The sequence below is a fragment of the Idiotropiscis lumnitzeri genome, chromosome 18 (assembly GCF_059441095.1).
Source record: "Idiotropiscis lumnitzeri isolate Australia: NSW breed Sydney's pygmy pipehorse chromosome 18, RoL_Ilum_1.0, whole genome shotgun sequence".
Taxonomy (NCBI): Eukaryota; Metazoa; Chordata; class Actinopteri; order Syngnathiformes; family Syngnathidae; genus Idiotropiscis; species Idiotropiscis lumnitzeri.
The window spans coordinates 14472011-14485290 of NC_142408.1; the positions used below are offsets into that span (position 1 = coordinate 14472011).

General features: G+C 38.6%; 1 protein-coding gene across 2 annotated transcripts in view; it reads left to right on the forward strand.

Moving 5' to 3' along the window:
• The window catches only part of prrc1 (proline-rich coiled-coil 1), a 33778-nt gene extending 20517 nt beyond the window's left edge, over nucleotides 1-13261 (forward strand). For both annotated transcript variants that reach the window (XM_088282064.1, XM_088282065.1), the window contains exons 3-9: nucleotides 1-302; nucleotides 370-515; nucleotides 1127-1229; nucleotides 1445-1608; nucleotides 4982-5085; nucleotides 7467-7569; nucleotides 12540-13261. The exon at nucleotides 1-302 is cut by the window's left edge and continues 43 nt beyond it. In XM_088282064.1, coding sequence (XP_088138190.1) covers nucleotides 1-302; nucleotides 370-515; nucleotides 1127-1229; nucleotides 1445-1608; nucleotides 4982-5085; nucleotides 7467-7569; nucleotides 12540-12749 — 1132 coding nt within the window. In that variant the 3' untranslated portion in view covers nucleotides 12750-13261. The remainder of the gene's footprint in view (nucleotides 303-369; nucleotides 516-1126; nucleotides 1230-1444; nucleotides 1609-4981; nucleotides 5086-7466; nucleotides 7570-12539) is intronic.
• Nucleotides 13262-13280: the final 19 nt, after the last annotated feature.

The following is a 13280-nucleotide window of genomic DNA, read 5'->3' on the forward strand; positions in this document are numbered from 1 at the left end:
CATTGGTGCCCCCTCAATCAGTGCGCCTTCCCTTCCTGCTTTTAGCATTCCCATGACTCCACCTTCCATATTTTCTCCTCCGTCTTCAGTTGCCAGCCCCTTCAACACCAACTCTTCTGTCCCTGTGCCTCCCTTGGGCTCTTCCACTGGACCACCTTCCTATTCTTGTGGTGCGCCTCCTGTTGGGCCTCCCATTTCCAGTTTTTCCATGAGCGCAGGATATGACATCACACGGGGTCATGCTGGTCGAACACCACAGACGCCACTGATGCCAACTTTTTCTAGCCCAACCTCTATGCCAGGTAACATTTGCAACAATATCAATATCTGTTGAGATGGATGGTGTCATGGCTTTGACTTCATTCCCAGGTATAGTGCCTAACCCTATGGTTCAGCAGCCTGCCATGACCGGGTGTTTAGATGCCAGATCCCCAATCACATTCCCTGAGGAGCAGGAGGATCCCAGAGTATCTCCAGACAACAATGGCAGCGGAGGATTATGGGGCTTTTTTAAGGTTATTAAGTAGTAAATGTTTTTGTCTTATTCTTTTCTGCTCCGCTTAATCTAAACAATTAATAGAAGTTGAATTACTCTAAATAGAACATCAAAGACATTGCTAAATTGTGCTGACATTTGACTTTTTTCTTGTTTCCCTAATAACGTACTCACTGTCAGTGTTTCTTAAAACTTTGATTTAATTTCCCCTTTTTCCTGAAGAGTAGTCGTTGGTGAAAGCATGTTTCTCTCCTCTGAGTATTTCCTCTCCGGTACATTTAGAAGTTCATGTATTTTTTCCTCAATCAGCCACATTCAGCTATGGGTTTGCCGGTGAACATGTGATATATATTTTGAAACAAGTCCCCCCCCTTTTAAAAATAATGGAACAAGAAATAAATCATCTCAGGGTCAAATCATAATTAAAATCTTTAACATCTTTCTTGCTACCGTATGTTGCTTCGAAGCGATTCATCTCTGTTTCTGCGCAAATTCAAAGGAATATTTCTCCTGTAATTTTACTTTTCACAGGCATCTGAATTTTGAGATCTCACTGCATTTTAAATGATATGTTGCCCATTTTTTGCCCAGTAAGTGTTTTGACAAAAGTGTTCTTCGATTTCTCTTTAGGGTGTTGCTGGTAACACTGTTGTTAAAACAGTCCTGGATAAGACCAAACATTCTGTAGAGTCTATGATCACCACTCTGGATCCTGGCATGGCTCCATATATCAGTAAGCATTTCTCTTTACAATTAGTCACAAGAGATAACCTTTAAGTGGCACAAAACAGCCAATGATAATAACAGTCATAGTAAAAATACAAATATTCCTTCATCAATAAGGAAGTTGCCATGACACAGAATATTCTTATCATGGATGTAAAAACTTGTTTTAGGTCATATGATGATCAAGACAATAATGTTAAGGACTGTGTTCTTTCTCCATAGAATCCGGAGGGGATATTGACATTGTTGTGACATCAGATCAACAGATGAATGTTGATGCCGTCCGAGATGCTTTCCAGGAGGTGTTTGGAAAGGCCATGGTCACAGGGGAACTTGGTCCTTCCAACATTGCCCCTCAGCCAGTGGGTTATGCAGCGGGGCTCAAGGTCTGTTCACTCAGGTTTTTTAAAACATCCTTACTTTATGACTGTTTTGGTATATTGCGTATAACTAGATAGGTGTCGTATTTAAGTAGGTATTTTCCCCCTTTGTGATTGTCACATTATTTTTTACCCTTAAATGATTCTGATCGTAAAATTTTATATATTTAAAATAAAATAAATAAAAAATGCAATTCATAGATAATAATTCTATAAACAAGGCACACTTTATTCGGCAGCTAATCTTCGCACCGCTAGCCCTTATATGAAATACATACATTCTGTACATGGATACAAATTCCTTCAAGACTCAAAATATGATTCAAGACAAAGAAGCAGAGCAACGCAAGTTCACAAAAACATTGAACAATTATCAATTTACTTGCTTTTGTAAAGTTCCATCTGGAACCACTTATTAACTTAAATTGCCATAAAAATGCAACTGTTGCAGTCATTTGTGTCTTGTACCTGCAACAGTGGTGTTTTATTTCTCAAACACTTTAAAGCGTGTCACAGGGAGGAGTGCAGATAACAATTTTGGTGTCGTTCTCAAAGGAACACCGGAGGTTGGTGTACCTTTGTTGTTTTCCAAACTCACTGGATGAACGTGAAGACTTGGAGTTTGGATGGCGTGTGATCAGCTGAGTTGGCGCAGTTTTTCTAGGGCAACGGTCTCCAATCTTTTTTCTATTATGGACAGCTTTTGCTGAAACTCCCATGAAGCCCGCCACCTGCCCACTTATTGTGCAGCACACACTCGCAGCTTACCTCAAATTAAGTCAGAAAGCAACAAAGTAGTTCATGAAGTGATTTCATTCATCAAGTTCACATAAAAGATTTGATTCTTTGACCGACTCGTTGATAAACTACACGTTACTTGAGCAATGTCTACCGCTTTGCGCACCTGCCCTTCCACTTATATCCTCAAACGAGTACCACTTTTAGTACGCTGCAGAATCACTGAATTAAATGTTCATTACATTAGCCTCAATTATTTTTTCAATACGGTGTAGTGCATTGGTTAAGTACAATACAAGACAATTTTATTTTTTATAGCGCATTTCACAACAGATGGAGCAGTAGAGATCTGTTTTTCATTTTCCAATGTTTAAGTGCAGTCTTAATGTTCACACTGTGCACAATATACGGTGGACAATGGGTATTAAATGTGCTTATTTTGCCACTTTTGTTTTTAATGAAAATTTGATACGCTCTTCAAAACTTACGGAGTAAAAAAGAAGCATCATTATCATATTGTCATGGAGCATTGGCATCTGATTTATTTATTTGTTTATTTATTTATTTATCTGAATTATTGTTGTATTGCACTGGAGAGGGGAGCTCTCTAATCTCGTTGCACACTTGAGTACAATGACAATAAAGGGATTTCTGATTCTGATGTTATATAGCATGTGTTTATTTGTGCAGGTGCGCGTTTGCTGTCACAATCAATGTATTATGCTCTTTACAACTCTCAGCATACCAGTTATTATTTAGTTTTTTCTATTCTATTCTAGGGTTGTGGCGATAATTCGATATCGATATGTATCACCATAGTTGGGTGAATGATATCAATAGAAAATGGTTCGATAAATTATCGATCCAAAAAAAAAAAAAAAACGGGAGCAGATTCGACCTATCACTGCCCAACTCGTCACAAACTCCCTTCCATTGAGGAAATGCAACCTGAGGCTTAGGCATGCGCCGCTGAGCTAGCGTGATTCAAAACAAACAAAAAAACAGGTGACGAAAGGTTGATTTACCCCGACTTGTGGAAACGTCCCTCAGTTCCATCACACGGGAACTCCGGAGGAGAGAGGAAGGCTTGCTTAATAGTTCAACCGGTAACAAGCACCCTCCCCGGTCACGCACGGGACGAAACGGCCCGTAGCGCCATCACATGAGAGCTCCGGAGAAGCGAGGCGGGCTTACATAGCAGTTAAGCCGCTAACAAGCACCCTCCACGGACAGGCACGAGACGAAACGGCCGTAGTTCCGTCGCAAGGGAGGCCGGCGTTTGAGTTTTTTTTCTAGTTCATTTTGAAGGTTAAATGTTACATTTTAAAATAAAACAAATCGGAATTCAGCCCTTTTCCCTTTTTTATTTTCAATAGTAAAAAAATATATATATATAATAATAATAATTCGATATATATCGATATCGACTGATATGACATACATGCGTCACAATATAGTTTTCAACCATATCGCCCAGCCCTAATCTATATCCATTACTTCTTCTGGACTTTACAAATAGTTGTATTGTCTTTGGCCAATATTTGGGTAATGGCTCTTTTCCACCTATCTCAGCTTCACAATCTGGCATAACATATTCAGGTCATCCACCCGTTATTGTTTTGCTCAATATCACGCATACACAGAAAGTCAACAATTACGTTTTCCGGATTTGGTCAAGTGACGTTCCGCAAATCAATTTTTTCTCCCCCCACCTACATATAGCTCCCCAGTTTTCCTCTTGGCTAGTTTATACCTCTTACTAAGTAATATAAATGTGTGGACATTCAGTTTGAGGTGCAACTACTAATCAATTAATTGGCAACTAATCTATTAATTGAATTGATAATGATTTTGGTAATCCATTAATCGTTTCGAGACTTTGTTTAATATAAAATTGTCCAAATCCAAATTTCAACTTCTCTAGTCTCTACAGTAAATATTGTCATACGTATATAGTCATCCACATGAAATCTGACTGATTATTATTTGGTTGAATCAAAATGAAACATTTGCAAGCTTTTACTTTGGAAAACACTCAACATTTTTGCTGCACGTTACCGACCAAGCAGGTGACGAATCTTAATCAATTAAAAAATAAAAATAACTGTATGATTGAGTATTTTTCTGCACTATTATTTTGATATGATGTCCTGTTATTTAATATAGTGATGGAAAAGCAAAGTATTTTTTTTTTTTTCAGATTCATAGAAAAATAGACAAAATAATCAAAAGATTGATTGATTATTAAAATAATAATGATAGTCGCAGCCCTACATTGAGACCTATTTGTTTGAATAAATCGTGTCCACAAAAAACTTGTCAATTTGTTTGACAGGAGATGTGGCTATCCTGTCACAGTGTTCCGATTCTTTCTTGAAATATGGTGGGGTGTTAACAAAAGGTGCTGTCTTCTCACTTATGTATTTGATCCAGATGTAAATACCTGACAATAATACCTTAAATGTTGATCTCTTGACAAACTGACATGTTTTTAGACTACAGCTAAAATGAAGGTTGACCATTTTGTTCCAATACTTTTGGAGGGGAATGTAAATCTTGCATTGTTAATATTGTTGCCTCATAGCAGCAAGGTTCCAAACCTGGTACCAATTTCCCTACCTTTGTTTCCTTTATGTCGCAGGGGGCTCAGGAGCGCATTGATAGTTTGAGAAGATCGGGTGCGATCCACGAGAAGCAGCCGGTGGTCTCAATGGAAAAATTCATTGCTGAGCTCTTTCCTGACAGGTAAGATACTCCTTGAAGATAATATTTGTACAGCCACTCGCAAACTCTCAACAGTTACATGTTTTTTGTTTTTTGGGGCTTTTTTGTTTAGTTTTGCTTTTTTGTCAGGTTCCTAAAATGTTGTAAAGACGTTCACATTCCCAAACAAGTTTGATGGTTGCAAACAGTTTTTTCTTTCACCATCAAATAAACGGGTTCAAAATTTCTTTGTGACAATAAAAAAACCTAGGCAGAAAATTGTTGTTGAACGCCTTTGCGACCATTTGTGTCCTTAAACGAGCGCTGATGAAAAATAACTAATATACACTAGGTGCGCACGCACTTGCAAACCTTAGCTGCCTAAAGTAAATCCAATTTGTCGGGCCTTCTTCTAGTATCTTTTTTGATTGTTGACAATTGTTACAAAAAGACGGCTCAGTGATTGTCAGTCCAGCTTATCAAAACATGTTTTCTGATGAGGAACTATTTGATACAATATATGTGGAACCTCATTTCATTCACTTTACTTGTTTGTCGGTAGAGTAATCCCCTGCAAGTAATTTACCCTCCCCTGAAAATATTCAGAATTGCCTATATAAATATTTTATACTGTAGATATACCACTAACCATGACTCCTAAGCTCTTTGTCAGGTAAAACTCTTCAACCATTTTATAACATTGCTGTACCTATATAGGAACAGAGCGTTTAAAATTCATTTTTTAGCATTCGATTAGTCAGTGTGTAGAAATAATAAAAGTGTGAAATAGGGCTGGGCGATAAACCTAAAATTTATCGTTACCGAAATGTATTAGAATGACCGACATCATTTGGCCCATGTCGGTAAATTCGGTGTCTAAAAAAAAAAAAAAGAAAAAGAAAAGTCTTTTCTGTCTGCGGCGATGTTCATGCCTCTTTGAGACGGCTCCAGCACATGTAGTCACGTGACTCATGCGCTGTAGAAGAATGTAAACAGAAGACGCGTTCGTAGCTGGCGATTCAAATCCTGAAGCGGCTGACACGGCTGCAGACGAAGTAACGTTAGTTGAAATTGTTCCTGTCGCGCTTGTCCCGAAAAGAAATTGGACATCTGTCGTTTGGAAATGTTTTGGGTTCCATAAAGACGATGTTTGAGCAAAAGAACATGAACTACAAAGTGCATCGTAAGCACCTGAAACAGCGCGTCCAACCTTTTCTTTTTCACAGCCCACAACACAACCATGCTGTTGACTTGGAGCTTGTGCTAAAAGTTCAAAGTGAGAAGCGAGGTTTGACAAGTGACAACAGCCCATACGAGAGAACGTCTCAGTGGTGGAGGCGATAGCCTAGCACATAGGTAAAGATATAGCTCCTCTAGTTACAGTGGAGCGCACAGGATTGAAACGCCTCATGAAAGTAACCGACAAGAGGTACGAAAATATTTGCCGCAAACAGCACTTCCCAATATGGACAACATCGGGACGGGAGCTTAGACATGTCAAGCATTTTGCATCCACATCCGACTTGTGGTCGAGTCGCAACATGGATCCCTGTTTGAGCCTGAAGTGCAGTACATAGACGACAAGTGGCAACTGCGCACCAGAGTACTCGAGACGGCACATTTTCCTGATGAAGCACACTTGTTTATTTGGCACTGCCATTCCATTGACATTTTTTTCATTTTATTTAGCATTTTGTTTACAGGCGACTAGCTCCTTTGCACATGGCATTATTTATATTGTTTACAAGATACCTTTACACAAATTTAGGCCTATGCAAATGGCATTACAGCATCTCAGCACAATATATTTGCAGAAAAAGATTTTGTGAGAGGTACCCTTTTTCTCCTGTTCTTTGTGACATTGTTCAAGTCATGCAAAGCATGCTATTTTGAATGTTTATTCAAATGATTTTTGTACTTCTATTTTTCATTGAAAGTAATGTGTACCAGTTGGTCAATAAAAAAAGGCCGTTAATATGCATTTCTTTTGATTTTGGTCCTCAGGGGGAATTTATCGTGCATTTATCGTTATCGAGGTAAAATTGCCCAATTTATCGCGATATTGATTTTAGGTCATATCGCCCAGCCCTAGTGTGAACATCAATGGGATCTGATTTCCTGAAAAAAGGTTAGAGCTAATTAAGTATCAAAACAGTGGCATACCGTGTCTGCAGACATATTGGGCGTTTTGAACCATTTCACATAATCCCTGTGACGTCAAGCGTGCTGTACACTAGACTGTTCATTTCGGACTGGTCTATTGTGCTATAAAAATGCCAGATGTCAAGTATTCCCATAGTTTTGATATCCCTGCTACCGTCAAACACAATATAAATAGAAAGAGGACACACTTTGGGTTCCAACCAAAATTAGGCTGGATGTGCGCAAATTTCTCAACTTGAAAATGGTGGGTTTGTCTTCAGGTGGTTTGACATCGGCTGTTTGATCCTGGAGGACCCTGGTCATAACACCCGAGTGGAGGTCTTCACCCAGGCAACCCCTCTGGCTCTCGAACATGTCCACCAGGTACACACGTGTTTTTACCTAAACGCATGATTTCTCATGGAGAAGTGAATGACAAGCTGGTCATTATTTAGAAAAAGCGGATAGTTGCTTTAGAAAGTGGATGAATGGATATTTAGTTGTGTAAATACTCCCTAGGCAAATTGAGAGTATTGATGGCACTATTTTTGTTTTGAGGGGGGATATTTAAATACACTTGAAAAATATACATTCACATAAATATTGTACAAAAAATGTAGGGTGAATCTCACAAAGTGTGATACCGGAGTGTGACATGAGAACCCAAACATAAACTAGGTCAAATGATATGTGCATTCCTGCAGTGAACTATAAATAAATATAGTTCACTAAGCCCCTTTGTTTGCAAGAGATTTTTGAATGTATACACCAGAGGTATTCAATTAAAAGTCACAGAGGTCCACGACTAAAGATTCTTCCAATTAAAAGGTCAGAACCAAAGTCCAACTTCCCTTAATGTCTAGCCTATGTTCACATTTTTATATATTTTCAATATTTAGTCATTTTCAACAGAGCGCACTTATATACGAAATATTTATCAATGTTCCCATTAAACACCTTTGCCAGTCAAACAAATATAAGGCGTTTATTTCACATTCAAGAAAATGTGTCTCCAGGAGCTTAAGGGTGCCACTCCCAGAAAAAAAACAGTAAAATATCTCCTGCAGAAATATATCAAGTGCTAAGCATTGAGTTAACATCGTTTACCTTTTTTTCTTAAATCAAAGAGTTATCAGCCTAAAAAAAAACGGAAAGCGTAATTATTCAAGTAAAACAGGTCAACATGTTCAGTACACAATCAATAAAAAATGGCTGTCCTCATGAAAAACTAATTCAAAATTTGCTTTGATACCACCTTTTCTTTTGAATATTTTTTTAACTTCTCTTAATGAGAAAAATGAGTTTGTGACTGCCCTGCCAGTGACTTAAATCTGGGTTGGAACGAAGTCAGGGCCATGGGGATTTGGTAGATTATTTCACACATCTGGGCTTTATTTCCTTTAAATAATGTTTGTGAAACCGCGTTTAAGCACTCCTTCACAACTTCCCCATCACTGAACGTTTTAGTTTACTCTTAGTGAACATTCGTTTGCATGCCGCTGGGCTGTAAACGAAAATGTAAAAATCTGTTATACTGCACTCGAAGTTCGATGTTTTTGCGTGCGCTCACCTCAAACTTGAGCGGATAACTTTGCACAAAAGGGCGGTGCTTTGTTTCGTAGTGGCGCTTCGCAATGTTGCAACGGTTTCGGAGCATATGATGCACACTGGTTTTGAATCAGCTGCAGCCAGAACGAAACTAAATTTCTCCGTCCATTCATTTAAAACAACACGCATCGACCTTGCTAACTTTTTAGCACGGCATACTGTCAGCAGCACTCTCTTCTGGTCTACTACGCAATTGGCAGTGGATCGTAAACAAAAGATTTGATTGGCTCAAATATGTGACGCCTTTTCCGTATTAACTAGAATTGCAGCGTCAACGTTTGCGAATGCGCCCTGAAAGAAAATCATCATAGATTGGTCATGGGCCCGGTCCGAACCATCTGTCGGTCCGGACCGCGGTCCGCCATTTGGTGATGCCTGGTATACACCATTTATTTCACAAGCGCATGGTACCTGAGCACCAAGCACTGAAAAAAATGTTTGCGTGTGTTTTAATCAATTATTTTTACACTTTAACAGCTTCACTACCTTCATACAAAGATATCATTTTGAAAAACTGGTTCAAATGACCAAATATGCATAGAAAATAAACTCTAAATGATGAACAATGGCCATCATGTGACAGTACAGAGTGGTTCTCACAGTGTGACATGGTAGCCCAAATGTAAACTTGTTCAAAACCGGGTCAAAATGATATCTGCTTTAAATCAAACATTCCTGCAGTGTGCGCTCAATAAATAGTGTTCACTCACCATTTTGTTTGTAAGAAATTGTTGAATTTTGTGCTCTACTCTATTGCATCATATTGGAAAAATTTGTACCTGAACACTAAGCAGTGAGCACTCAAGTAAAAAAAGTAGGTACTTTGAAATTTCTTCACTACCTTCATACCAAGATATTTAGTTGAAAAACTGGTCAAATGGACTCCGAATGGTGAACAATGGCCATCATGTTAAGGCCTCAACACACCAATCCAGCGTCGGAAAGTCGGTACACGCCGTCCTGTTTGGTTCAGTGAGCAACGTCGGAAAGTCACAGCCCTTGTTGAGGCGTCTGTGGGCGAGTTTGTCCAATTCAACATGTAGAATGGAGTTGGACTGTCAAGATAAATTACCACTATGATTGCCTGTCAGCTAGCCAATCAGTGCAACGCACAACAATGGGAAGTGACGAAAGTGGACAAACTATGAAATTTGAAGATTATTCCTCAAGAACTGAATCAACTTCGCTCATTTTCACATCTCCTTTATGGACATAACGGCTGGCTGGACAGAAGAGCACGAAGACGAATGAATCACTCTCATTCAAGAAAGACCACAGTTATTGGACATCACGTGGAGAGGCTACACATTGACTATTGCCGCCGATGGCATGGAAGTAGAAGTCATCTCTGTTAGCTTTTAGGGTGTGTTCTTTGGTCATTTTCCGGTTTGGCGTGCTGACTTCTAAGCCGATGCTAACGTCAGATTGGAGGCCTTTTGACTCGAAACTTTCAAGGTACAATAGATACTGTCAAATGGTCAGTGCTGGTTTTGCAAAAATACATAAAATGGCTGTAGTTGAAGTAGCTGCGAGGGCTATTTTTCACCACTCAAAATACATTCACACACAAACAACGACACAAATCTCAGTCAGGTTGTTTATTTGTCTGCAATTTTCTAAGCAGTAAAATCTAGTGATTGATTGTGAAAGGAAGAAACCAATGACTCTCGAAGTGAGTCAGCGTTTGACCATCCAGTTGGACCACACTTTCTGAGAAATACCCTGTAACAGTATTGATGCTTGTGTACAATAAACAAGTCCTATTTTTATGAACTTAACACATTTGACTTATCATCTGCACAATATACATCAGTAATCATGACCAAAGATGTATATTATAAAATACACATACAGACATTGCTTTCTGTAGGCATTCAAAGCGGTATTGTAGAGAATTAAGACATTCCTGTCTATATAAAAAGTAGTAGCCTATAATGGTCACGCTTTCTGTTTGTCGATTCGGACAGCCAGATCCTCGTTGTACATCATGTGACCACCGTAACTGTCATGACACACAGATACATTATGATCTTCAACTATTTATTGTGAATACACTTTTAACCTTTTTTTTTTTTACTTTATTTTAAACTATTTTATTTCCTTTGTTGTACACACCTTTTGAGACTCTTTTGTGAGGAAGGGCTAATCAAACAAAATGATCTTGATTTAACTTTAACTAGGGGTGTCCCGATACAACTTTTTTCACTTCCGATCCAATGCCGATATTGCGGCGTAGCGTGAAGTCTGATACTGATATTGTACGATACAATATCAGCAGGAATGATCAATGCTTTATTTTTTTTATGGATTGTTAGAAAGGACTTGGTTAAGTTGTACTATTAAGATAAAAAAAAAATAGTAAGCAACAGAAAGTACGACACAATACGATCCATTTATTCGAAACATTTGGCTGGCATGAATTAATTCCCAAACATGACAATATACCGTACTGGAATAAATAAAATGAAAAGTTTATTAAAGCAGGGCAGTGGACTCTTTTTGTCTGGTTGTAAACTGGCATGCCCAACTTTGAAACTTGGTCACACCAGTGCTAAATTTTGAAAATTTTGTGACTGAATCCCATTCACAGAGCTGGCAAGTTACAGGAATTCACTTCTTGAACAATTTAGACAAGACGTGGATTCTGGAATGGGCTGCTTGTCAATGAGTGCTAATAACTGAGATTTTGGATATTGACCGATAAAATCCGATAATTTTTTTGGCTGATATTGGATCGGGACGACCCTAATTTTAACAACATACCGCCGCTCCGTGAGCCAACACCTTATCGTGGTGGAAGCGGTTGTGTATCCCAGGAATCCAAGGAGCTCATGGCAAACAGGTCCTAGGTGAGGGACCAGACAATGCATGGCTCACAGAACCCATATGACGAACAATTTCATTGGATCACGTTTCTCCGTGCCAGGACGCGGGTCGCACCTCTGGAGGTGGGGCTCAATGACGAGCGCCTGGTGGCGGAGCCTGTACTCATGGGGCCCGGTCGGGCACTGCCTGAAAAGGCGACATGATTGGTGATGTATGCAAATATTAGCTATACTGTGCAAATAATAATTTACACTGCCCTGCTAGAGGAGCAACTTTGCACATTATACTGCAATAAAATGTGCACAAAAACAGTTAACTGTTTATTTTTTGTTTTTTTAATAGGTTAAAAAAATATATATCAATATCGACTGATATGTTACTTACATTGAGAAACATTTTTCAGCTATATCGCCCAGGCCTACTAAGCACATGTTTAAAAGGCATTCATTTAATCTTTATACAGGCAATTTTTTTTTGAGTTTTTCATAGTTGTGTTGGCCTCTTCTAAAAAGTGCCCCTTAATATTATGTTAAATAAAATTACCTAAATTCAGCCTTTTTTTCCTCTGGGTCACTTTCTGGTAGTAAAAATAAATAAATCACACGTTGAAGGGTGTACAGGCACACAAGGGCTCTACATACTCTTGGACACAATAAGTTGTCTTAAAAATGTTTTTACCCACTTTAATTCATCTCATTCATCACTCTCCATTTGCTTTGCAAGTTAACATTATTTTTTGACTTGTGTATTTCATTCATCGAGGTCTATTTTATGATTACTTTTATTTTCTCGAGTGAATACATTTTTCTGTTGTTGATCACCCCAGAAAAAATAGCAAAACAACCAACATCACCATTTTTATACTGCAGTTTGGACAGCAATACTTATGCCCGCAAAATATGTTTGTCATCTGCATACAGGCTCAGTCCCTGACCCCTCCAGACTACAGCCTTCGATGGTCCGGTCTTATGGTTACCATAGGTGATGTCCTGGAGCGCAGCCTGCCCAACATAGATAAAACAGAATGGCTTCTGGCTATGACGGGGATGACACAACGGCAGATGATCTATAGTGCTGCCAAAGTGTTGGCTGGAATCTACAAACGGAGGCTGACACCCAGGACTGCATAAAACAATGCTAATTTTTGTCTGGGAGAATTTCAGGACATTTTGAAGGAGTAGCAAACTTACTACATCTTTTGTTCAGTAAGATCGATCACTGATCTATCTTTTTCTTCATTGATTAAAGCCAGACAGTAATGTTATAAATGTTAATTGACATTCCTACTCAACTGGACTTTACTGTTGCATATCACTGAAACAAAGCCATTTTAAAAATAATCATAATCCGCATTGTTTTTCTGAGATTATATATTGGTAAATAATAGATGATGTTTTAGGTTTTGTGTGATTAGCTTTTTTTTTTTGGTCTCAGCTGTTGTTTTCTAACTGAAGTCATTTTAAATTTGTACAATATTTGGCCAAGCCTTTTCACTTGATTCAATCTGAACAAAAACAACAACAAATAGAACTGAAACTGAAATCTGAATCATGATGCCAAAAATGACAAAAACCTTATTGCCTTATTAGAATATATGAAGAGTTGTCTCTGCCACGTTAGAATAAAATAAATGCAACCGTGATGGTTTCTGGTGGTCTAAT